The sequence below is a fragment of the Mustela nigripes genome, chromosome 1 (genome assembly GCF_022355385.1).
Source record: "Mustela nigripes isolate SB6536 chromosome 1, MUSNIG.SB6536, whole genome shotgun sequence".
Classification (NCBI taxonomy): Eukaryota; Metazoa; Chordata; class Mammalia; order Carnivora; family Mustelidae; genus Mustela; species Mustela nigripes.
Genome location: NC_081557.1, coordinates 95,005,912 through 95,032,894, shown reverse-complemented (window position 1 = coordinate 95,032,894; position 26,983 = coordinate 95,005,912). Strand labels below are relative to the sequence as shown.

At 44.1% G+C, this 26,983-nt stretch overlaps 1 protein-coding gene across 7 annotated transcripts in view; it reads right to left on the bottom strand.

The window, feature by feature from the left end:
• USP28 (ubiquitin specific peptidase 28) overlaps nt 1–26,983 on the bottom strand; it is a 56,737-nt gene that overhangs the window by 25,955 nt on the left and 3,799 nt on the right. For all 7 annotated transcript variants that reach the window (XM_059416757.1, XM_059416769.1, XM_059416759.1 and 4 more), the window contains exons 2-8: nt 15,795–15,872; nt 14,663–14,795; nt 9,054–9,159; nt 7,963–8,122; nt 1,975–2,061; nt 1,106–1,243; nt 195–268 (exon numbers count right to left, since the gene is read on the bottom strand). In XM_059416757.1, coding sequence (XP_059272740.1) covers nt 195–268; nt 1,106–1,243; nt 1,975–2,061; nt 7,963–8,122; nt 9,054–9,159; nt 14,663–14,795; nt 15,795–15,872 — 776 coding nt within the window. The remainder of the gene's footprint in view (nt 1–194; nt 269–1,105; nt 1,244–1,974; nt 2,062–7,962; nt 8,123–9,053; nt 9,160–14,662; nt 14,796–15,794; nt 15,873–26,983) is intronic.

Genomic DNA, 26,983 nt, shown 5'->3' with positions numbered 1-26,983 from the left:
AGAGGATTACTTACATCTTCAGAGAGGAAATCCAAAAGCAAGGAGGATACAAAATGACAAGTGTCTGAGCAGTTACCCCAGGAAGTTTGGCAAAACCCAGCAATTTCTACTGGAGAAGAGTAATCCCCCCCATCCTAGTTCTCGCTGGACCACTGTGAGTAGGAAGGTAGGACAAACAAATCCTCAACACTCACTTAACATTCACAGCTAGCTGGAATGCGTCCTCTAGCCAATCCAGGAGCTTGTGTGTGAATTCACTCACATCTTGCTACAAGAGAGGCACAAATTGCATAAGAGTTAGACCCAACACTACACTTAGGGAAATGAAAATCTGCCCTTAACCCGCCAATGACTAAGATTATAGGACTATGGGAGGATTTCTTTATTAAGGACAAAGAGCAGAAAGAGACAAGGAACCCTGGAACCCAGCCACTGCAGAGACAGAAGGCAGGGGCTGACCAGCTTGTGGCTAGGAGGGAATTGGAAAGCCACCACTTGAGCCACATCTATTTGTAACAAACCAACAAACAGAATCTTCCAGGTAGGCCTTAAAAATAGGAAAAAAAGAAAAGAAAAGAATAAAAAGGTCCACACAATAGACTCTAATCCTCTAAAACAATCTGAGACTTAATGGAGAAAAGAAACTTTTATGAAGTGTTCTGAGAATTTAGAAGAACTTAGGACCTTTAGAGAAACAAAGGGAAAATTTAATTTTATGAAGCAGGTGTTTGTCTGCTGGAGACAGCTTTGTTTTTTTAACAGAAGTAAGGAAAGGATGCTGTCCAGGAGAAAAAAGACTGTTCAGAAAAGCTGCTCAACTTAGGTTTAGACAATATTAAAAATAAGATTTTTATCTGGGCCATCCCCAGGCAGAGGTGCAGACAGAGGGCTTTCCTTTTGTCAGTGACCCTTTGCTAGGATTCCCGGAGGTATTTTCAACCTCCTCTCTACTCCGACAGCCCCTGTGTACTTCTCGTCCTGCGTAGTCATGGTCAGAGCCTCTTACACAGCTGACCTGAAGCCACGTCACAGGAAGAGCCACAAGGCATGACTTCAAACATCACAGAATTGGAAGGAAAACACGAGCATAACGGGTTTTTCGTACCTGCTGTTCCTCAGGCGATCGGAATGCTCCTTTTAAGAGATCCAGGGCTGCTGAGGGGTCTACAAATTTGCGATTTGATCCCATCATCAGAGCAAACAAATACTGAAGCTCTTGCATAAACACGATATTTCTCTTTTCCTGCAGAGACAACAATGTGTGTCCTTACAACCCCTCATTCAGAAAATTAGAACACACGAAAGAGAAAAGTTGTCAGTGATCCCTCCCTAATTTATATTTACCTAGATCTAGATCAGTGAGGACTCAAACCATCTTACAGGTCCTCTGATGAGGTCTGTGTAGGGGACTACCTTCAACTGAAGACTATCTATGTGGAAGCCAGGAAGGGAATATTGTAGGAAAAGCAAAAATGTTTACCTTCTGAAGCTGCTGTCCTCCCCCCTGCTAGGAAAATGCACCCCCAAGGTGAAATTCTGGCAAGAGTTAAGAGTGCTGGCAGGAGGCCACGTCCTTGGGTGAGAGCTGAACACAGAACCTTCTAGAAGGTCCAGGCCTCCAGCATCAGGGCAGCCATTCTGCATCACTCAGCCTGAGCAGCTGAGGAGAAGCAGTGCAGGACGCCACACACACTTTCTGTGATTCAGAATTTCTGAATCTCCCACCCAGAGGCAGAAAAGTGGAAACTATCAGGATGACACCCCACCGAACTGGTTTTCTAATTTTGTTCCTAATTAACTTAGCATTTTTGCAAACCCGTTTCACGTGACAAAGAAGGACAAATCCATTTGAAAATGAAAACAAATCCTAGCACAAGCCAAAGGGCATCACAGCTATCAGCTCTGCCCAGAATTTAAAAGCCTCTGGGATGAGAGGGACCAAAGGAGAGGGAGGACTTCTCCACACCAACTTACAGTGTGACTCGGACAGTTTTCAAGCACATTCTGTGGCAGACTATAGCTGAGGACGAGTCTTCGAAATTCAGGCAGTTGAAAGAGAGACTGAAAGAAAGAAAGAGATTTGTAGCCTTTCTTCCCAAATAACTGTAGTGGAAAAGTATTTCTTTTACTTGAAAGTATAGGCGACTGTCCCCTGCTATTTCTCCCTCTACCCTGTCTGAGGGAATGATAGCTATGGTACAAACTGAACTGACGGAATATTGATTCTTCTAGGAAAACCCAAAAACGTCATGACTGACGAGAGGGATGGATTAAATAAGGTATGGTATGTGTACATGATATACCATTATGTACTCATTAAAACAGTGGGAAAAAAAGTTTTCATAAAATGAACCTGTACAGGGCGCCTGGGTGGCTCAGTGGGTTAAGCCTCTGCCTTTGGCTCAGGTCATGATCTCAGGGTCCTGGGATCGAGTCCCCGCATCGGGCTCTCTGCTCAGCAGGGAGCCTGCTTCCTCCTCTCTCTCTGCCTGCCTCTCTGCCTACTTGTGATCTCTGTCTGTCAAATAAATAAATAAATAATCTTTAAAAAAAAAAATAAAAAATGAACCTGTACACAGCACTGAAAGGGACTGCCTGAGAGATATAGGATCAACACGGAGACATCTCAAAGCTATACTCTGTGTGGAAGAAAGTTCCAGAAAAACAAAGTATTAAAGTGTTTATAGTAAGTTTAATTATATATAAAACAACATGACATTTGGTCTGGGATACACGCCGGTGCGGTTTTACCTGTGGGGAAGGGAGGCTATGACTGGGATGGGCACAGCAGGGACTGGGCAGCCCCGGGAGCTGTACCATTTCTTTCTAAAGCTGGGCAGTGAGTACAGTAACATGGGCTATGCTCCACTCTTGGTCACAAGAACTGCTTAAAAAAAAAAAAATTTAACAGCAGGAACCTTTGGCTTACTTGTAAATCATATACAAACCTACCATGAATATCTTTGGAAGGTTAATGTTTTTAAAAATCCCTTATATATGAATATAGTTCCTTATCCCGATACATTGCTCAGAGGAAACCCCTCAGGAAAGACCCCGGTGGAAAACCCTAGAGGCAACCTCCTGGGTAGACAACAGGCCTCCAGTTTCGCTCCCACTCTCCCAACCCAACTGGGATGCCACCAATGCAGTGAGCACACAACCGGGCAGGGCCTTTAAAGTCGGGTCCCACTGTTCCACCAACAGAACGTTCTCTCTGTAGCCAGGGTGAGTCTGCTTGCTCTCTATTCTATTCAACCCATTCTTTTCTTTTCTTTCTTTTTTTTTTTTTTTAAAGATTTTACTTATTTACTTGATAGACAGAGATCACAAGTAGGCAGTGAGGCAGGTAGAGAGAGGAGGAAGCAGGCTCCCTGCTGAGCAGAGAGCCTGATGCAGGGCTCGATCCCAGGACCCTGAGATCGTAACCTGAACTGGAGGCAGAGGCTCAACCCCACTGAGCCACCCAGGCGCCCCAACCTGTTCTCTTCTCTTTCTACCCGACCTGTCCCTTCCTGTGGTGTCACTCCTGCTCTGCTGACTACGCCCTCACACGTCCCAGAAATTCTCTGCCATGAGCAAACTGGCTCTCCACGTGCAGGTCACTCCACCCTACCCCTTCTCCTTCGCCCAAACCAGGCTTTCCCCAAAGACGCTGCCATTCTTAAAAGCCCTCAATGTGTGAGCTGATGACATTTCCCCACCCAGCACCGCTGCGGCCCTCCAGCGTGTGCTGCTTCTCCCGCATCACTTCACCACATCCTCCTCCTTCAGTCACCAAACTTTAGAACTCCAGCAGAATCTTCGAATCCTTCCTCTTTCGTAACTATTCACATCCAGTGAGGAAGCGGTCGCTTGGACTCTGCCTCTGGGGGTCTCCTCAGAACCCCCTCCTCCCTCCCGTCCCTGTCAAGGGCCCTCCTCGGTCTCCCCTCACTGCTCCCCTGGGTCACTGCTCACTCGCGTCACTGCTCAGCCTCTCTCTGCCTCCAGGGCCTGCCCTGTACCAGTTTACCTGCCACACGGGTTCCTCTGTCTTCCTGACAGGACTGAAATAAAGCTCCTGATTCACGGACACCTGCCCCAGGATAACGGCTCATCTTCTTCTCCCAGGTCCTGTCCACACCCAGCCCAAGAGGACATCCTATTAGCTCTGCTCTCTTAGTAAATCAAGAACCCGACCTCTTCGCCACTTCCATGGCTTCTAGCCAGGTCCAGGCCACTGTCACCTGTCCCGTCCCATGGACAACTGCAGCAGCTCCCTGTGGAGTTCACGCCACCTGCCCCTCACCACACCCATTCTGTTCTCCTCACAGCAGCCACGGCAAGCCTGTTAAGATGTGGCTCAGAGTTTATCATCCCTCTCCTCGGAACCCACAGTGACTCCCCAGCCTCACCTCCAAGGACTCCCCCTCTGCTCCTAGTGTCCTGGACGTCCCGGGGAGTACACCGAGCCCACTCCTACCTTGGGGCCCTTGCTCTGGGGTTTTCCCTCCCTGGAATGTTCTCCCTGGAAACCACCTGGCTCACACCTCCGCCTCACACATATCTGGTTCCTGCTCCAACCTCATCCCTGGGGCCAGAAGGCCTTACCTACCAGTCTAGTCTGTACTGCACCCTGCTCCACTCTCTCCCACAGCAATTCTGTGTGCTCTGCCCTGGTCTTTTCCTATCAACCGATCACAAGCTAACACATCACATCAATTTGGCCACTGAAGTAGTTACTTTCGCAGTACACTCTCCTGCCTCACAAAAATTGAAGTTCCATGAGGGCAAGGCCCCATCTGGGTTCTATTCATTCCCTTACCTCAGGGGCCTAGAACGGGGCTGGACACACAGTGGGTGTTCCACTAATGTTTGCTGAGGGAACACATGCACTTCCTTCCACCCAGCCTGGGGACCCCCTGGCTTTGCGAGCGTCCATCTCTAGTACCACAGTCCTCCATCCCGTCTCCACACCCACGCCTGAGGTCACACCCAGGATAGGCTGATTCCTGAGACACAGCCAACTCTCAGGCCACAAATTCAGAAAATCCTGCTCTTGAAGCATGACCTGTCTTCCGGCATTTCTGATCCAATCCCCCCTCAGGACATCTGTTCTTTGACTCCACCGAGGACCCAAGCAAATGGACGCCTCCTGTTCCCTGCTAACCACCAGTCCCTCCCTGACTTCATTTCTCCCTCTCTCTAGCTTTGATTCATCTTTAACTGCCCTTCACTAAATCCTCAAACTTTCCTCAAACCCAGCAAAGCCTCCGACCTAAATAAATTTAGTGGAAATAAATTTTCCACTAAAGGGTCTCAGAGTGCTTCTAAGAAAAAGTCCTGATACAAACAGCCCATACTGATGTCACTACGCATTTCAGGTCAACACCCTGAAGGAGACCTTCCAATCTGTAGAAATCCTCCTACTGTATCCTGGCGCCAACCGGCTTCCCACTGTCCGCGGTGACCCTCCCTTTAACATCCAACACGGCCCCTCCTCCACGGCCTCAGAAAATGGTTGCTCACACCACAGGGAGGATGATCGGAAATTACCTCATCTGTAATCTGCAGCCATGTCTTCCTTGCCCTCTCCCCTGCTATTCTCCTGTCCCTCCCGCTCTATTCCCACTAAGGACCAGTCCCTCCCTCCAGCTTCCACATCCTGTCTTCTCCGGCTGCTGTCGCAGGAACCTTGCTCAGTGACACCCTCTGCTCCTTTCAACACCCCCACAGGTGTGAAGGCTGAGGAGGGTGTGAAGGCAGCCAGGGTTCTCAACCTCCCTCCCCGGCTCCCTCTGAAAGGACGAACTGATGTCCCTGATGCCACATTCCTTCCAACATCTTATTCTCAATACAAATGCCCGTCATCTTCTTCAAAGAGAAGTAGGACCATCTCACTTCTCTGCTCTGAAACTTCCAATACTTTCCCAGCTCACAGACCAATCCCTAAGTTCTCCTCACAAGCCCCAGCTCCCCCACCTCACCTCCACATCTTTCTGAGCTCCTCGCAGTCTGTTCCCCACCCTCGAGTCCTGCCCTCTTCCTATTTCTCAACACACTGAGCAAGCTCCCGAAACAGGGTCTTTTCACTGGCTCCTCCCTGTCTGCAGTGCCCTTTCTGTGACTACAGCATGCGTTCCCTCACCTCCCTCAGGCCTCTGCCCAAACGCCCTCCTTCTCGGAAAGGCCTCCGTCCCCCTCCAGCTCCTCCTGCCCTCACTCATGTTTTGTTTGGTTTTAAATATTGTATTTATTTGACAGACAGAGGTCCCAAGTAGGCAGAGAGGCAGGCAGAGGGAGAGGGAGAAGCAGGCTCCCTGCTGAGCAGAGAGCCTGATGTGGGACTCGATCCCAGGACCCTGAGATCATGACCTGAGCCGAAGGCAGAGGCTTTAACCCACTGAGCCACTCAGGTGGCCCCTTGCTTGTGTTTAGGGCACTTCACAACATCTGGTATTATTTTACTGTCTGTCCCACTCTTTTCAAAGGAAAACTCTTAGGAGAGGAACAGCTGTGATGTATCACTGCTGTTTCCCAGTGTGAACACATAGCCGGCCATAGAGTGAGCTGAATGAAGCTGGATCCTGTGTGTGGAAAGGGAGGCCTCCATTCTGGCTGAGCAGCTGGGTAGACGTCAAGTACAAAGGAGAAGATGGAGGGGCAGGATCAAGTGCTGCAATGCGGCCATGCCAAGATTAAGGTGCATGGGGCGTACTCCAGAGAGGAAACCCTCTCTCTAGGGGAATTCATCCACTCCCTGGCTCGAGCACAGTCTATAAGCTACCGAGTCCCTGAGCGGCACCTGTAGCCCAGATCTTTTTACCAAACTACAGATTCACATTGTAGACTGCCTACATGCTTCTTCATGCAGCACTTTCAACTCAGCATGGGTAACACTGAACGGAGATCCCACTCCTCACGCCCTCCCGCAAACATTCTTCTTCCGGCATCAACTGGCACCGTCATCCGCCTTGTTCCTCAAGCTAGAAACCTTGGAGTCTTTCTCAACTCTCAACCCTATATCCAATTGCTCTGCCAAATCCTGCAGATCTGATCTCCCACCCAGCTCTAAAATGCTTGCACTTCTCTCCTTCAAGGCTTATGCAGCTCCTCTACTCTAGGCCGCCATCATTTCCTGCCTGGATGGCTGTGACCCCCTACCAACAAACGCTTTCCCCTTACGAACTCTGGCTCTGCACCAACATGTGACAGGAAATGCTGATCTATTCAACATCTTTACAACCGTATTCTAAACCACGGGATATTTTGTTTTTCGTATTGCCCAATTTGGACACCAGAGCATCTGAAGTCAAACGCAGGAAAGCAACCAACATACAGTAATGCCATGGAAAAGTAAAACACCCAGTCTTATATGTGTTCCCATTTTTTTAAACTATGTTTCTCACATTTCAGTTGAATAAATTATAAAGTTGTTTGCAGAAAAAAAAGTTATCTCAAAAAATATCATACCTGAGGGGCACCCTGGGTGGCCCAGTCTGTTAAGTGTCTGACTCTGGCTCAAGTCATGATCTCAGGGTCCTGGGATGGAGCCCCACATTGGGCTCCCTGCTCCACAACGAGTCTGCTTCTCCCTCTCTGCTGTTCCCCCCTCTTGTGCTTGCTCTCTTTTATTTTTTTTTTTTTAAGATTTTATTTATTCATTTGACACACAGAGATCACAAGCAGGCAGAGAGGCAGTCAGAGAGGAGGAAGCAGGCTCCCTGCTGAGCAGAGAGCCTGATGCGGGACTCGATCCCAGGACCCTGAGATCATGACCTGAGCCGAAGGCAGAGGCTTAACCCACTGAGCCACCCAGGCACCCGCTTGCTCCCTTTTAAATAAATAAAAAAATAAAATAAATACATTAAAATTATTATAATTTTATTTATATTTATATTTATTAAAATAAATTAATTAAAATTATTAATTAAAATTTTTTAAATTAAACTAAAAAATAAATAAAATTTTAAAACATCATACCTGAATAACAGCACTAAACCAACATGTATTGCCAACATTCTTCAACCCAACGGGCCACCCGTCAACTCTCCTCCAGCCGTTAGGGTTGGGATGTTCTCCCCAGACTTCACAGCGTTTTCTCTTGGAGCGTTTCGTCTCTGCGGAGGCTGCCTCATGCATCCTGTTTGGTACCGACACACCACGTATCCAGAAAGGAAAAAGGGAAGGAACAATGTAGTATATACGGAGAATATTGGTAATCTTCCTTGGATAATCCAAAATGCCAGATCAACTATTTACTGGGTCGTTGCTGGCTATATAGTAATTATAAAATTATAATACAAGTGAAAAGTGAGATTTAGACAGAGATCTTAATCCTTCCATCAGAGACTATGACTTCTAAGGTCCATGATGGAAGTGAGCTGATGCTCAAGCCTATTTATGGCTACTGTACTTCAAGTTTTAGATTTCAACAACAGTGCCCTATCTGAGACCTTGCCATTGAAAAAGGCAAGAGAGATACTCTGCAAACAATAAGAGACTTTTAACGGCCTACCACACAAAACCCAGCCCTAGGTTTCCCTGGAAGAAAGAGCTCAGCGGTGTGAGGGAATAAACGTGTCTGGAAACCGACCACCCACCATCAGAACTGGAGGTTTACGAGCAATACCGGACAATCACCAAATGAGCACCAGTTCAAAAAACATAGTCCTGGTCCCTCCTGGATGGGGTAGTTGAGTGTTAACTTTCATTTTCAAAGAGCTGGCAAGAGGCCCTCGAAGTTTACAAAGTCTCCGGGTTGAGAGAGGGAATACTGTCAGATGCTTGCACGATGACGGGGTTTCTCGCCCCAGCAACTGTACTACCACAGCCTGTAGGCTTTTACTCAAGACCAAAGCTGCTGTAAGACCCTTATCATGTTTGGCTTTGTCAAAGAGCAAACCAAAGAGTAAGTAAGTTAATGTGAACTTAAATTTTCCCCTAAAAGAAATTTCACTGGGATGCAATTACAAGACCTTGGCTGGATGGTCCCTCACTGGCATCCACAGCTATTACTGCCTTCGACCTAGACACTCATGCGGGGAGTGAGGAAGACAGATAACTTCACTAACCTGTTCAGATCTCTTCCATCAGCTTGAATTTTGGGGGATTCCAGTAGACTCAAAGCAATGGCAGCTTGAAGATCGTCTTTGTTATCATGGGTAAGGTCTATCACTTCTGTAAGATAACAGAAATTCTGTTAGTCTACATGCAGGAAACACTGCCCTCCTGGCTGTATGGTGGGGAAAAGAAGGCAAAAGCATTCACAAAGCTCGATATGCTCCCTAGCTTTCACTACAATGGCTCATCTGTGGAACAACTTGACTGCCCTGTGCCAGAGCCACAGGAGTAGCTCACAGCTACTTCAGATCAGCTTGAGATGAGCCAACGGGCCATGAGAATACTGACTTCTGAAGTCTTACTCCACAGAGTAAAATCCACATCCTGTCTCTGTAGGACAAGTCATCTCTTTACCTGTCATCATAAAACATCATAAACATAAACATCATAAATCATCATAAAACATCAGCTAAATATCAAACATTCAAGGTGCAGGTATTTTCAATCTCATACAAACTATCCTGGAGAATAGAGGACATACTCCCCAATTCATTTTATGAAACCAGCCTAACACCTAGCTATAGCCCAAACCCATCCAAGAATAGTAAGAAAGGTAAAACAACAAACTCACGTACAAGTGCAGACATGAAAAACAAAAAACAAACAAACAAAAACAAGGTTTTAGCAGATAAAATCCAATAATGTACCCCCAAAAGCAAATATTAAGAACAAGTGGAGGTAATTGCAGAATGAAATCTGAGTTAACAGGAGAAAATAGAGCACCAGAATATGCTTAAAGGAATCATCATCTCAGTAAGTACAGAAAAAGTACTTAATAACAACAGTCAACCTGTATTCAGGAATAAAAACCCCAAGCCAGCTGAGAAGTAAAAACAGTATTTGTAGGCTAAGAAACAGAAGCCATGAAAAGCCTACAGCAAACTTTATACTTAATTGTGAAATGTAAAACACATTTATTTTAAAATCAAAACTAAGACAAAAATGTTTACTATCAGGGCTTTTATTCAACCTGGTTCTGGATGTTCTGGCCAATTCAATAAGAAAATAAAAGAAACTTGGGACACCTGGGTGGCTCAGTCAGTTAAGAGTCTGACTCTAGGTTATGGTTCAGTTCACGATTTCAGGGTCATGGGATTGAGCCCTGCGTCAGGCTCCACGCTCACAGCAGGAGAGTCCTGAGAATCTCTCGCTCTCTCTCACATAAATACATAAGTAAAATTAAAAAAAAAAAAAAATATATATATATATAAAGATTGGAAAATAAGAAACACAGTCATCACAATTCACAGATAATAATCACCTATGAGAGAAACCCAAAATAATCTACAGAAAATAGTTATCGAATGATAAGAGGTAATTAGATAAAAGATCAATGCACTAAAGTTAAGTGAATTTTGACAGATGAGCAATGAAGGACATTTAATTTATAAAGGAAAAAAAACCCCACAAAGAACACAAAACTGCAGTAATCAAGAGTGTATGCTACTGGCATTGGAACAGGCACACAGATCAATGGGAAAAAAGAACTGAGAGACCAGAAATAAACCCTCCCATTTATGGTCAATTGATTTTTTTTTTTTTAACCGCCCAACATGAAGCCCGGTGTGGAGCTTGAACTCATGACCCTGAGATCAAGACCTGAGCTGAGATCAAGAGTCAGACGCTTAACCGACTGAGCCACACAGGAGCCCCAACGGTCAACTAAATTTTTGAAACAGGTACCAAGACAATTCAACAGGGAAAAAAAATACCTTCTCAACATGTCGTACTGGGAAAACAGGATACCCACATGCATAGAGTGATCTTTAACTCCTACCTCACACCCTTTACAAAAATGAACTCAAAGAGGACCAGACCCTCAAGAGCAACTCTTAGAAGAGTTAGAAGAAAACACAGGCACACATTTTCATGACCTTGGATTAGGCAACTGTGTCTTAGAAATGATGATGACACCCAAAGCACAAGCAACGGAAGGGAAAACAGATAATTAGCATCAAAATGGAAAACCACAGGCTTCAAAGGACACTGTCAAGAAAGTGAAAAGACAACTCACAGAATGGGAGAACATTTTCACAAATTGTGTATCTGCTAGGACACCTATGTATGGAATATATTTTTAAAAACTCCTGCAATAGAATAATAAAAAAACAAATAACCCAATATTAAAAACAGTCAAAGAATGTGAACAGACGTTTCTCCAAGGAAGATACAGAGATGCCAATAAATACATGTAAAGACACTCAACATCATCAGCCATTAAGGAAATACGTAAATCAGAACCACACTGAACTATCACCTCAAACCCACCAGGATGGCTATTAGAAAAACCTACAAAGAATAACAAGTGTTGGGGAAGATGTGGTGAGACTTCGGAAGGCTTGTGCACCACTGGCGGGATTGTAAAATGGTGCAGCGACTGCTATGGGAAACAGTACAAGGGTTCATCAAAGAAATAAAAATAGAGCGACCACCTGAGCCAGGGATCTCACTTCTGGGTATGCATCTGAAAGGCCTGAAAGCAGGGTCTCGAGGTGATCTCTGCACCTCCTCTGCACCTCCGTGTCCACAGAAGCACTGTTTATGACAGCCAGGCAGTAAAAGCTGCCCAAATCCCCACCAATGAATAAATGGGCAACGACGTGTACTATCTCCGTACAACAGTGTAGGACTCAGCCTTGAATGCGAAGGATACCCTGGCACAGGCTATGGTATGAACCTCGAGGACATTATGCTGCGTGAAGGACGCTAGTCACACAAGGACAAATACTGTGGGATTCCGCTCAGAGCAGTCAAACTCATAGAAAAGCAGGACGGTGGCTGCCAGAGGCTGAAGGGAGGGTGAATGGAGAATTACTGTTGAGTGGACACAGGTTTCAGGTTTGCATGATAAAAAAATTCTGGAGATCTGTTTCACGACAATACAAACATACTTAATACTACTGAACTGTTATGTTTAAAAATGGTTAAGATGGTAAACTTTGCATTATGTGTTAACAACTAAAAAAAAGGAATCCCAACTAATAAATTATGAAATCACCAATAAAATAAAAGCATTGCAGCAACAATCACCAGTGGCTGCAGAAAACACTAGGTGGGGGATTTTATAATAAACAGATCAAGCTGATAATATTCTGAACACACAGAGGGCAATGGGACATCACCTGCTTCTTCGCTATGACAAAACAGAAGATACACTATACACACGACACTACCTGTGACACCGTCATGTCAACTAAGCATCTAAGTCTCTAGGAAATTTGCTGATTGAAATCAGAACACATTCCAGAACACATGAAATCTGAGAGAACAAAGAGCCTGATTTCTCTGGACCGTAAAGTACAAGAAAGAAAGAGGGGGAAATTATAGAGAGTGTCTTAAAAGACACTCAAGCATATTTAATGTTTTAACGTCACCTAGATCATTATTTTCACAAACCAAATGGAGACATATCATTAATGAGATGAACAGAGAGATTTCTACACTGGTCTTTGGGATTAAGGAATTATTAATTTTTAAAATGTGACAATGTGGCAGCTATGAAAACCATCCTCTTTTAGAAATATTAAAACAAGAAATTTGAACACAGGATTGTTACATGACCCAGTAACCCCATATATATATGGGTATATATTCTAAATATATATATGTATCTGGGTATATATAATATGCATGCCAGTCACAAATATATATAGGTATATATCCTAAAGAATTAAGAACAGATACTCAGTGAAACAGAATGGGAAACTTGAAAATCCAATATAACACAGAGCTGTTACTACAGATCAATGGGTAAGTAAAGTCTTTTTAATAAAAGTATCCTTTAGTATTAGGATAACTGCAGAGCTGTATGGGGCCAGAGAGTGGTGAGGAATCAGACTGTACCCTGTGAAGCCTGTTTGGGATTTTCTATCTCCCTCCCCCACTACCCCTCCCTAGCTCACATGTGTGTGTGCGTGCACACGCTCTCTCAAATAAATAAATCTTTAAAAAAAGAAAAAGAGGGGTGCCTGGGTGGCTCAGTTGTTAAGCATCTGCCTTCAGCCCAGGTCGTGATCCCAGGGTCCTGGGGTCAACCCCTAAATCGGGTTCCCTACTCGGCGGGGAGCCTGCTTTCCCTCTCTCACTCCCTGCTTGTGTTCCTGCTCTCATTGTCTCTCTCTCTGTCAAATAAATAAACAAAATCTTAAAAAAAATAAACAGAAAAATAAAAAAAGAAAAACGTCGGATGAAAAGAGTTATTATTTGCACTGAAAGATACATACGAGGATATTCATAACAGCATTGATCAGAATAGCTCAAAACTGCAAAAGTCCAAATATCCATTAACTCCATCTGCCCTAGTTGATGGCTCCCTCTTCCAGGAAGCCTCCTTGGTTTCCAAAGCCCCGTTCTCCCAGCTCTCCTGGGCTTCCTCCAACCTCCCTGGACACTGTCCACCTACCCTGGCCTCTGAGCACTGGGAATGTCCACTGTTCAATCACTGACGCGTTCTCTTCCGTGCACCCCAACCCCTTGAAAAGCTCCCATGGTCCCCTAACTTCGCATCCCATTCTCAAGTTTATGATTCTAAGTTTTTTCTCTCTGCGGCCAGATCCCTCCCCTGAGCCACACGCTTGGATCCTCACTGCCTTTCCAACACTCCACCTGACGTCTAGCAGGTGCCCCAAACTCAGCACTCTCGTCATCTGCCACCCAGATCTGCTCTAGTAGCAGTCATTCCAGGGTGCTTAGTGCAACGCCAGCATTTCTGCTGCTTAGGGAAAAAACCCAGGAGCTAACTTTAAGTCCTCTCTCTTCCACACCCCTTATCTCTGCTGTAAGCAAATCCCACTCGGCAGGTGCTCCTCAGGCTCCCACCACTACCTGCTGACCCACGCCCCCAGAACCTGCAAAGCCGCCTCATGGTCCGGGGCTCCCTGCTCTGACCCAGGCTCACCACCTCCCCTTGCAATTCTGTTCTCAACAGAATGACCTTTAGGAAATGGAAACCAGTGAACATCATTCCTGCTCCAAGCTCTCCTCGGGCTAGCCTCTAGCAAGAGGAAAAGCCAACCATGTAAGGAAACTGCAGGACCTCCTGGTCCATCTGTGCCTCACCTCTCAGCCACTAAGGACAGCCTCCTGGCTGTCCTTGAGCAGTACACCCCCATTTTAAGACCTCACTGACTCCCTCACCTCCCTTCCACCTTCTCAGAAGGCTCCGCCTAGTAAAAATCCAATCCCTGGCACTCCTTTTTTTCATTTCTTTCATTCCATCCTTTACTTTTCTCTGTGGTACTTATCATCCTAATATGCAATACAATTTACTCATCAACTTGTTGATCTCACGCACGAGAAAGTAAGCTACACGAAGGCAGGGATACTATTTCTTCTGTTTATTTCCAGTGCTTAAAAGAGCACTTGGCACATAGTAGGTGTTCATTAAATAAATGCAGAATGAATGAATAAGTTGATCTATGTAATTGCTTAGAAATAGACATGGCACACTGTAATGGTAATTAACTATTATTAGCACTATTCCAAAAGGGTTGATGGGATTGATAGGAAACTCACGTATTTTTCGCTAGTTCACGGCAGGACCAAGACACCATGTACCTACTTGCTAATGCTTCTTTGCTGGCCGTGTTCCCCTCGCCTTCAGATGGTTCTGTAGCAACAGTGTCCGGACTGGGCTCTTTAACTCTTTCCTCAGTGAGAAGGCTGACAGCTTGTGTGATGTCACCATTACTGGCCTGAAGAAAGAGGAAAAAAAACAGAGATTTCAAAAGTAAAGCATCTCAGCATTTAAAATAAACAAGAAGTCAGTTTTTTGGTTTAATTCCTTACTACACCCCGTAACATTCTGAGGAAGTCAGGGCCTCATTCTAGGGTAGAAAGTAGAAGAAACACAGTACGGGGGAGGACAGTGAGTGTACCATGCTCGAAACATCCAAATTCCTGGTATGGGAGGGGGAGCCACCTTGTTCTGACTTCCCCTCACACGCAAACAAGAATGAAACCCTGCTGGAGATCTGTTCCCACTGCTCCCGATTTCACAGATTAGCTGAGGCCTGGTGTGCCAAAAGGGAGCTGGCAATGAAGACAGAGATTCTAAATGAAGTCAGCCTCTACAATAAACATGCCAAGCAGTTACCATATTCTATAGCAGTGACCGTATTTCTCTTTGTTTTTAACTTTTTATTAGGGCGACTTTCTAACACACACAAAGGCAGAGACACGGGGAACGTATAGCTGAAGCCCAGGCACCCATCACTCACCTTCAACAATTATCAAGTGATGCTCTATCTGACCTATTCTGCCTAACTTGCCCAGACTCTCTGAAGCAAATCTTAAGTATCTTATCTGTACATCAGAACGTACCTTTCAAAAATATAATCCACAATGTTACTACCACACCTTAATGGTAACAAGTGTTTTACTCTCAAATCATTAGCTCCAACTTGCCTAACTCAAAAGACTTTAATGTGTGTTTGTGTTTGAGTCAGGATCCATGTAAAGGCTATACAATGCAACTGACTGATGCGTTTCTTCCATTCCTTTGCCCTGGAGGGTTCCCCCAGTCCCCAGCTTCTCCACCTTACTGGATCATTGATGATACTGGGCCATCTGACCCAGAGAGCTCCTGTCCCTATATGCACTTTCGTTTGGCATAATAATAGCTTGACCTGATCTAACTATGATATGGACAACTGTTTTAAAGCCTGTTGACGAACGGTGGCCTTGAAACTAACCTTCAGAGCTTCATGAAGAAAGGAAGGGTCCTGAATGCCTGTGATTTCTCGTAGTTGGTTTAACAGCATTTGGCAGCTCTATATTTGAGAAACAAACAACAAACAAACCACAGACAGGTCAGTCACAAAGCAAAGCTGGATATGTTTAAAGAATTTAAGTACAAGCAACCTGGATAATCAGGTGTGAGATTGTATATTTACCTTCAAGAACCGAAAAGCTCCAAAGGAGGTACTGTCAGACACATTCTAAAATGCCAAATCTTGGGGTACTGGGTCACGATTTTGGGGTTGTGGGATCAAGCCACATGTCAGGCCCCATACTTGGCACAGAGTCTGTTTAGGATTCTCTCTCCCTCTTCCTCCCAACCCCCCCAACTGCAGTGGTGTGCTCTTCCAAATAAACAAATAAATAAAATCTTTAAAAATAAAAAATAAAATAAAATAAAATAAAAATGTGAAATCCATTACTCTTTTAAAAGCTTAATCATGAAAAATGCTTTTGGCGCTTGTGGAAAAATTATGAGTAAAAACTATTAAGTAAATAAAACATTTAAATGTAATATCTAGCTCTCGTAGTAGCTGAAAGCGCCTGAGGTTTCTCTTTCCGTGAGTACTCCAGAACTAGGTCATACAAAGAGTCCAGGGAATTTGCATGGATGTCAAGATGTGCTATTTTCAGCTTCACTGCACATGCCATTTTTGTGTGTCATTTTTCACTGACAATAAATTTCCAGTCACGTAATTAACAAGTGATACCACCAACATCATATTGAAAACTACGGGTTTGATGACTTAAAAAGAAGTACAGACGGAACTATGATTTTCTGAATTATACATAAAATCCCAGGGGGAATAAAATATGGAGTGCTTTCCCTTCATTTAATCCGAATCATGGAAAAACCTATCTCGTTAACGTTCAGCTACCACAAGATCAGTTTTTAATCCCTTTGCAGCTTATAAGTCTTCACTGGAACATTTTACCCTGTTTTGCACAAAGACAAAAGTTAACATTTAACACCTAATTTTTACAAGCAAGCTCAATAAAAAGAACTGGTTGGCCCAATTCTTCAGATGATTATTGAAGATGAAATAAATCAGGGATGCCTGGGTGGCTCGCTCAGTTAAGCATCTGCCTTCAGCTCAGATCATGATCTTGGGGTCCTGGGATGGAGCCCCACATTGGGCTCCCTGCTCAGTGGGGACCCTGTTTTTCCCTCTCCCTCTGCTCCTCCCCTTGCTTGTGCGTGCTCTCTCTCATATAAATAAATAAAATCTTTTTTAAAAAGAGTTCAAATTTAATTCAGCGAGGGGAAACCATTCCTAAGGTTATTCTAGAGTTAAGTCCCAATTCAATACTTAATAACTCCCGTCCACTATCTTTCAGTTAGTAATATGTCTCTAAGAGGCAGTCCATGCTGTCAGCTGTAACAGAAATAGTATCCTATGTTTTTCAACAGCTGAGGGCCCAATGCAACACTTAAATATCACACAACTAGAAATAACCAACTGAAACAGCCCTGCACAGTGCTCAGAAAAGCAGCAACAGCCTTTCTGCTCTAGTCATGGGCCACAGTCACAGGCTAGAAATGGAACCCGACCCCGCTGAGACCAGCAGTCTTGGAGGCTATGAGTCTTGTCAAAGGCAGTCATTGCCTGAACACAGGGAGAGTGCTATCAGACTAAAAGGTGTCCAGATTTAGCCTTGGCAAATGCTGGAAACACAAGCATGGAATTTTAGAAGAACAATGTATCCGAAAGTTTTTTGCAGGGGGCATGTGGGTGGCTCAGTCAGTTAAGCGTCCCACTCTTAACTTCAGCTCAGGTCATGATTTTAGGGTCGTGAGATTGAGCTTCAGGTCCTGTCTGACACTCAGCATGGAGTCCACCTAAGACGCTCCCTTTCCCTCCACCCCTCCCCCTGAGTGTACTCTCTCTCAAAAGAATAAATAAAAATAAAATTAAAAAATAATGATAATAGGGGCACCTGGGTGGCTCAGTGGGGTAAAGCCTCTGCCTTTGGTTCAGGTCATGATCCCCGAGTCCTGGGATCAAGCCCTGCATTGGGCTCTCTGCTCAGCAGGGAGCCTGCTTCCTTTCTCTCTCTCTGCCTGCCTCTCTGCCTACTTGTGATCTCTGTCTAATAAATAAATGAATAAACAACCTTAAAAAAATAATGATAATAAAAATAAAAAGGGTTTTTTCTTCCCCAACTGAATTCTAATTCCATTTCATTTCATTGTGTGAATCTATGTATCTCAATCATATACGATTTTCTAAAAAATCAGAATCAACATGTCCCAAGAAGCGTGGGATGATACAGACCTTCCTCAACTTATGGTAGGGTCACGTGCCAGTAAACCCACTGTAAGTTGAAAGTATCATTAGTGGAAAATGCACTCAATATACCTAACCTGCAAAACATCGTAGCTCACCTAGCGGACCTCAGATGTGCTCAGAACTCCTACGTTAGCCTGCAACGGGAGAAGGGCATCTAACACAAAGCCTATTTTATACTAAAGTTTGGGTAGCTCATGGGATGTATAGATTGCTGTTCTGAATGTGAAAACGGGAACGGCTGTAGGGGTGCAGAAGGGCTGTAAGTGTACTGGTTGCCGACCCAAGATTGTGTGGCTCACTGGCCCTGCCCAGGGTCACCCGAGAAAAGCATGTCACACGTGGTGCCAGGCTGGGGAGAGATCAAAGTTTTAAATGCAGGGAATGGTTTCTACTGAATGCACATTACTTTCACATCACTGTAAGGTCGAACTATTGTGTCAGGGACCGTCTGTCATTGGGAGGAGGATGGGAGCAGCGTCATTAGCCCTGAATTGGAACCAAGACAGCGGTGGGGTTGACAATCACACCGTCACCTCAAACTACTCTGTGCACCCACTGCCACTTAAGATTCACAGAAAATAATGCCAGTCAAAAAATAGCAGCTGACATACACTGCCTACTGTCAGCCAGGCATTGTGAGAAACATTTGTATAAACTAATTTCACCTTTGTAACAAAGCCGGGCTCGGTGCTAGGCCTATGCGACAGAGCCCAGGCATGGGAGGTCACAGCACTTACACAAGGTTATGGCCAGCGAAGGGCCACCTCCCTCGAGTCTACACTCCACTCTATGTTGGGCTATACCTGAGAAGACAAGGAACACAGGCAAGAGTACCTATTTCACGAGAAACCAGGCAATTACTTTCTTCCTGTGTTTTGATCTTGGTCTCTGCATCTTCCCAAGACCCCTCTGATCACAACCACGACCCTGATCACATCGCGGTGGGTCAGTTCCAAAGCAGCCACCGTCAGGAAAGGACTGTACCTGAGGAAAACGCTATTTCTGACTGAATCTAAGGGCCATTACTCATAAGGAACACACATGTGCCACTAAGGAGAAACACTTCTGCCCACTTAAACTAGGACAGGATGACAAGTCAGTCAGGATAACACGACAGTCTCAGGAGACAGGTGAATTGGTCACACCAGCTTCCTGCAGCTCCACAATTTCTTATTTATGTGGAGAACTATGGCAGTTTTCCCCATTTCCAGGTGCCCTGCCTGGCATGTGGCAAGCAGTTCTTTTGCATGTTTTAGGTAACAAAACCTAATAAACCTAGGCTGTCTTCCTTTCTGGGGTCCCAAAACACTTGACTGTAGCTTTGCAGGAAAATTTGAAACTGACCTCATTCCTCCAGTGATGAGTATTTTGCCTCACTTTAAATCAAACTTCTACCCTCCTGTTCTATTCTATGCCTTTCTTCACCCACTTGCTTTTTTCCCACTTAAATGCTGAATCACAGAGTGATCTTTTATTTTTTTAATTATTTTTTAAAGATTCTATTTACTTGACAGTCAGAAATCACAAGCAGGCAGAGATGCAGGCAGAGAGAGATGAAGGGAAGCAGGCTCCCCGCTGGCAGAGAGCCTGACCCAGGTCTCGATCCCAGGATCCTGAGATCATGACCTGAGCTGAAAGCAGAGGCTTTAACGCACTGAGCCACCCAGGCACCCCACAGTGTGATCTTTTGAAGTGGAAAGGAAACTAACCACGTGGCACCAACAGTAGGTATAACTCAACTGTCATGACAGTAGGAAGAGCTCTGACCAAGCCCATTCACATGCGGACAGTGATTAAGGACATCATCTCTGCTACTTGGAGGCCACCGATGTAAGGAGCATTTCAGTTTCAGAGATCTCAGAATGCCAAATAAATATGAATCAATGAACTCGGTATTCAAGTGTTAAACAATTCACCAATCATTACATTTGTCTGTGGATTAAAGCTCCACTCCCCTTTCGCCAGGGGAAATAGAGAAGAGTGAAACATTAATACATCTAGAATACACACAGGGGAAGAAAATAAACTCCAAGTTTCTCTTGTTTAAAAGCTAGTGGGCACAGATGACAACGATGTAAAAGCATTTTGCACAACTCCAAGAATAATATTCTACATGTTAATTCAAATCCAACCAGATCTTGCTATTCAAAGACCATTAACTGATTCTACATTTAACCTGCTCAACCTTTTCTCCTACTGGCTCCCTACCTCACAAATACATCCTCTGTCATGTCTTCAGGTGTTACTTTTACTACTTCCAGAAATGCCTCCTACATTGTGGCAACCTGCACTCAAGGGCTATATTCATCTTACCTCCTTCTTAAAGTCGACCCCAAGAACTCTGGTCCACACTACTCTCTCCCTTTCTAAACTACCATATTGAGGGAAGGAATGAGCTTGTGAATGAAAAGGACTCCCCCATCTTTACCTGGTATTTCTCATCATATGGCTCTCTAGTTGTTTCAAATATGAAATTCTTGCCCACGTAAAGCAAGAATCATATAACATACTATCTTATCTAAAGGACAGTGCTGGCAACAGTTGGGACAAACACATAAACACCTTCTTTGTTATGGGAACCTCAGTCGCCCCTATATCCCTCTAATCCTTCCAACAGCCTTAAGAGGTAGGAATCATCATCACCATCACGCAGATCAGGAAACTAGAACTTACAAAACCCATTTTGTCATCAAATGTCTTGAATTAAAAGAAATCAGGGACACCTGGGTGGCTCAGTCCGTTAAGTGTCAACTCTTGACTTTGGCTCGGGTCATGATCTCGGGGTCGTGAGCTGGAGCCCGCATCGGGCTCCGCACTCAGCTTGGAGTCGGCCTGGGGTTCTCTCCCTCTCTCCCCTTCCCCCTGCTAGTATGCTCGTGCATTCTCACATGCACTTTCTCTCTCTCCTCCCTCTCAAATAAATAAAATCTCTTTTCAAAAACACAAATCAAAGATAACTATTATAAGCCCGAATATATCTCACAAGGATTAAGCCATGCTAACACACTTCACTCTCGTGAACATTTAGCCAAGCCTATGTTCTGTGGTACCTTCAACCCAAATCCTAAAAAGTGCTCTATGTTAAGTATTAATTTTACTGTAACAGACATATTAAGCTTATTAGAGTCCTAATGTATTACTAACTCAGTTTTTCCGGGCACTTCACAAGAAGCTGATTTAAATATTAACTTCACCATAAACATGAGGCTCTCTATACAGAGTACACACCCAGTGTGAGACAAGACAAACCCTGTGCGCCAGGCATAATGAACTCAAATAACTGGCAAGAGCCAACAAGTTTGCATTTTCTTGGCTAAATTCACATTGTTTTCATAAAGCAAAAAGCACTCTCTTTTCTTGCCCAGAGGCAGTGAAGACAGACAGGTACACACAAATATCTAGAAAGAAGAAACCCAAGCTTTCTGACCTCAGCTACTCGGTGACTTTGGTCCAATCTAGTCCACTTCTTTTAAAGCAAAGACCATCCTTCCTCCCAAAATAAGCAGGGAACAGTACTAGTCACATAACAAAAACATTAAGGTAATCGAGTATTTATAATAAACACTAACTGGTGAAATCCTACTGCAACTAAAATCAAACTCCCTTTGATCAGATGAGGCAAATCTGTGAGATTACTAATTAAGAGTTTTAGCTTTAAAACACCTATTTTGGCATTGTGGTGCAAAGCTTTCTAGACTGTCCCATTCCTTCAAACAGGGATGCTGTATCATTTTGATGCACACATTTCCTGATCTCAACTGTCTATTCTTCCAAAGACATTTCTAAATTTGAAACTACGTGAATAGCTGATAAACGTTCTTTTACTCCAAAGTACCAACGTTCTTTGTAAGTGCGCCCAATAAAATTCCCTCCAAAATTAAATAAAGATCGGCTTTTCCAATTTTAAGAAGCTTAAATGCCCAAGGAAAGCAAAAGAAGAGCTTTAGGAATCAAAGGACATCTACAGCAGCAACTCCAGAAATCCAGTCTGGACATCAGAGTCTCAAATGCATTGAGAGCCTCCCATGGACGGACCCTCCCACCTTCCACAAAACAAGGACCTGGCCATGGAAGTCCCTTGTCCTTTCTTGGTTTTCTTTCCAGGAACAAATCTGTGTTTATTCCAAACTCAGGTTTACCCACACTGTGCCATAAGGACAGGACTCCCTAAAAAATGACAGATAATAGGTTTTGGTGGGTAAACCTAAACCGCCTGAAATAGGGTTACTGACAACTCGCTGTCATGACGTGAAAAGTAGGTTCATGGAGAAAAGGATTGTTCCAGTTCATCAACTGGCCCAAAGTTTTTAAAAAGCATTGAAAGCTTTTAAGATGTAGTCACTCTTATATGGTATAAAAGGGGTTGAACCTGGAATTAAAAGCCAGGAAAAAAAAAAGGAAGTAATCATTGTTTCTCATCTCTTTTTTTCAAATGCACTGAGCAATTCCAACAGCACAGAACGATACAGAGTGAAAAGGAATTTCTCTCTTCTGTCCAACCCAGTCCCACTTCCCAGGAGTAACCACTATTAATAGTTTCCAATTTATCTTTCCAGAAGTGGCCTATGCTCATGAATATATCTTTTCATATTGGACACTGTGTTCATGAAACATTGTGATGAAACATTGTGTGAAACATTGTGTTCTTGCTTTTTTCATACTGTCGAACTCATTAAGACAATACTTTCTCATTTCTTTGAATACATGCCCCAGTCAAATACAAGAGAGGAGGCCAGGAAGCTTTTACAATAAGGACATATGGAATGCATCTTCACAAATCAGAGAAAATACCATTTTTAGCAAAAATTCAAAGGCTGAGAAATCAGAAAGATAAGGGCAAAATCAAATTTACATGCTTACAGTGTTACAAACCTAACAGTAAAATTAAAAGTTGTTAGGCGGGACTCAGTTTCTATTTGTGATAAATAAGCAGGACATGAGAGTAGTGAGGGACTGGATTAGGAAAGGTTCTAAATGTCAGTATGAGTTTGGACTTAATCTGATGAACAATGGAAAATCATCACAGGTCCCTCAGCAGAGCATAAATATGAGGGAAAATAATGGTGCTCTAAGGGGATTAATCCAGTACATGTGAACAGTCAGTTCAAAGGGAGCTAAGACTAGGGAAAGAAAACTTACCCGTGAGTTAGAGTACCACCAAATACACAGGTGTGATGAGACAGGGAGGGGGCCGAGAGGAGAACTGAAAAGGCAGGACGTACAGCGAACATCTCAGAGATGGAAAAAATGAGGCTTAGTCAAATATTCAAAACTGGATGCATGAGAGAATGCTGCTGGCAATGACATAAAAAGTCACCAGCAAGAAAACCAACCAGTGTAATACACCACACTACCAGAGTGAAGGGTAAAACACCTGATGACCTTGACTGATGTAGGAAAGCATTTGACGAAACACCTTTTCATGATGAAAACAATCAGAAAACTAGGAACAGAAGAGAATTTCAACATGATAAAGGGCATTTAAAAAAAAAAAAAATGAGGGCGCCTGGGTGGCTCAGTGGGTTAAAGCCTCTGCCTTCAGCTCAGGGCATGATCCCAGGGTTCTGGGATAGAGCCCCACATCGTGCTCTCATTCAGTGGGGAGCCTGCTTCCTCCTCTCTCTCTGTCTGCCTCTCTGCCTGCTTGTGATCTCTGTCAAATAAATAAAATCTTAAAAAAGAAAAGAAAAGAAAAGAAAACTCATAGTGAGTGGCATACTCAACAGTGAAAGACCAAATGCCACCCCCCTAAAATCAGGAACGAACCAAGGATGTCCACCTTCAGCGATGCTAGTCAGTGGTGTCCCGGAAGTTCTGGCCAGAACAATCAGGCAAGTAAAATAAAAGGTATCTGAATTAGAAAGGAAAAAGTACAACTAGCTCTCTTCACAGATGACAGGATATATACAACTCCAAAGAATCTACAAGAGTCACTAGAGCTGATAAACACATCCAGTGATGTTGATACAAAATCAACAGGCGAAAATCAGCTGTTTCTATACAGCAGCAATATATGATCTGACTCCAGGGTTCTGAGACTGAGCCCTGTGTTGGGGTAAGCGCTGAGTGTGGAGCCTGCTTAAGATTCTCTCTTTTCTAGGGTGTCTGGGTGGCTCAGTTGGTTAAGTGACCAACACTTGGTTTTGGCTCAGGTCATGATGTCAGGGTCGTAAGATTGAGCCCTGTGTCCGGCTCTGTGCTCAGCAGTCTTCTAGAGACTCTCTCTCTCCCCCTGCTGCCCAAGCTCTCTCTCTCTCTTTAAAACAAATAAATAAATCTTAAAAAAAAAAAAAAAAGGATTCTCTCTTTCCCTCTGCCTCCACCCCTCCCCCATGCTCTCTCTCGAAAAACATTTAATAGTTAATTTTATATTATGTGAATTTCACTTCAATTGAGTGAAATCAAGAGAGATTTTTGCTTCCACATGCACACATACACCCCCCAAAATAAAAAGAACATCAGGGAAGTACTAATTTGTACAAGAATATTGGAGAATAAGTTATTTGTTTGGGGTAACTCAAATTTAAACTAACAACCATCACGCAGCATGCTACCAGCACCTACTCACACAGATTTTTTTTTAAAGATTTATTTATTTATTTGAGAGAGAGAGAAAGCACGCGTGTGCAAGCAGAGGGAGGGAAGAGGGAGATGGAGAGAGAGAATCCTCAGGCAGACTTCCCACTGAGCACGTCCGACGTGGGGCTGGATCCCGGGACACCTGAGCCAAAACCAGTGGTTGGATGCTTAACCCACTGAGCCACCCAGGCACCCCTACTAGTGCGGATGGTTAACTTGGCTTTTTCTTTCTGGTATTCTGACCTCCCTTTTCAGGTAGAAAGCCTGGATAGTGGGAATAGTGCTTCACAGTGCAGATCCCACCACACGTTAGCTTCAGAGTAAATCTCAACTTTCCAGGGCTTCAGTTTCCACACTTGGAAAATAAAGTAAACGGTAAGCTTTGGTGGCACCGGGTATGACCCTCAGATGAAATAATGCATATAAGATTTGTTAGTAACATGAAAAAAAAAGAAAAGAAAAGAAATGTCAGACGCTGTGACCTGCCCATCCAGCAAAACTCGTCTAGATGTTGGGAGAACACTACCCACGTGAGGGTTTCGGTGTGGTCACTTACAGCTGTGTACCTTTGCAACTCCTACTTCCTCCTCACACTAAATTTTACTTCACAAGGTGGCTCTGTGGGTTCCATGAGAACATACAACAAAGCACGTCATACGTCATCAAGTGGCAGCTGAAAAGTTTGGTTTTACTTTTTTTTTTTTAAACATTTTATTTATTTAAAAGAGAGAGGGAGAGAAAGAACAAGCATGAGGGGAGAGAGAGCAGAGGGAGAGGTGGAAGCAGGCTCTCTGCTGAGCAGGGAGCCCCATGCAGGGCTGGATCCCAGGACCCTGGGATCACACCTGAGCCAAAGGCAGATGCTTAACAGAATGAGCCACCCAGGCCACTGAAAAAAGTCTGGTTTTAGAAAGGCACGTGTTCCAGGAAGAAAGTGGGAGTGGCTTGAGGTCCCAGGCCTGCTACTTAGCATTTGAGCTTAAGTAAGCCACATTTCCCATCTGCAACATGCAGGCCAAGAGACTTCACCTTCAAATCTCATTGTTAGGCCCTTATAAGCTATATTAAGAGCTGAGTCTCAGTGTCCTCATCAGTCATAAGACATAATAATTTACACCTTGCATAACTGTAAATATACAGAAAGCACAGAAAAGTGCTTCAGGCCATAACTGGCACGTGGCAAATACTATTAGAGCAGGTAGCTGTTCCAATGCCTGTGGCAGAAGTCCCTATGCAGCACAGGGTTAGAGCCAAGGACACAGATATGCAAGTACCACTGTTTAAACAGCATTTGCAAATAGAGGAGGAGTCACTGGCAAGTCGTGATTCAAAATGCAGACTTGAAGTTAGTAAAAGGAACATTAACAGCCAGGAAAGCTAACAGGTTAGCCCCTCAATGAGAAGAAAGGTAGAAGAACCAGAATAAAACAGGTTCCAAATGTTCCAAGGGAGAGAGTTCGGGAAGTAAGGCAGTTGTACAGTAAGCGTAGTAACAGGTCACTGTCTAAGAACTCCTTCTATACCCTCGAGTCATAAGATATTAAAATTGTAAGATGAAGAAGAGAAACTCAAACACATTTTCCAAGACTAATTTTCCTAAGAAAGTTGTTGTTTTGTTTTTGTAGTTTTTAGGAAAAAGCAGAACCATTGATATTAAGTAGGAATAAAGTCAAATGCCAAAATAAACATCAACCAAACAGTGGCAATGAGGAATCATCACATACAAAAGCAGGAGAAAGGGGCTTGAGTTGAATAACCAAGGAGGAATGGCCAAAAGAATTACTTCTGTAAGGCCACGGAGTTCACCAGAAGGTGGTTAGTCACTGATCGCCTCGGAGAGATCAGTTTCATTCTCAAGAGACAAATACTAAAAGCCTACTACTGGCAAGGTTCTCCTTGGGTGGCCTGGGGAATGCTGATCCCATACAGTCACTGCCCTAAGATCTAACCTTCTGGTGCCTTGTCAGCCTCTCTGCATGCCTCTAGGCAATCAGACCTCTTTCTCGCGGGAGCCTAGACTGGTCCCCCACAGCCGTCTCCTAACTGGATGTTTTTCCTGAGGCCTGCTGCCACCAACACCTCTGCAGGGCAGTCTGGGAACCCATATGCCTTGGACTAGGGGCTGGGCCTCCTATCACCCAAGAGCAGATCTTGCAAGGGTCTGTGATTTCCAAGTTTTCCACAGTGAGTTGAAATTACAATATAATTGAGAAAATGCTTAAGGAAAGAAACAGGTGGACTTAGAAACTCTGGTCGAAAAGTAAGCAAAACTA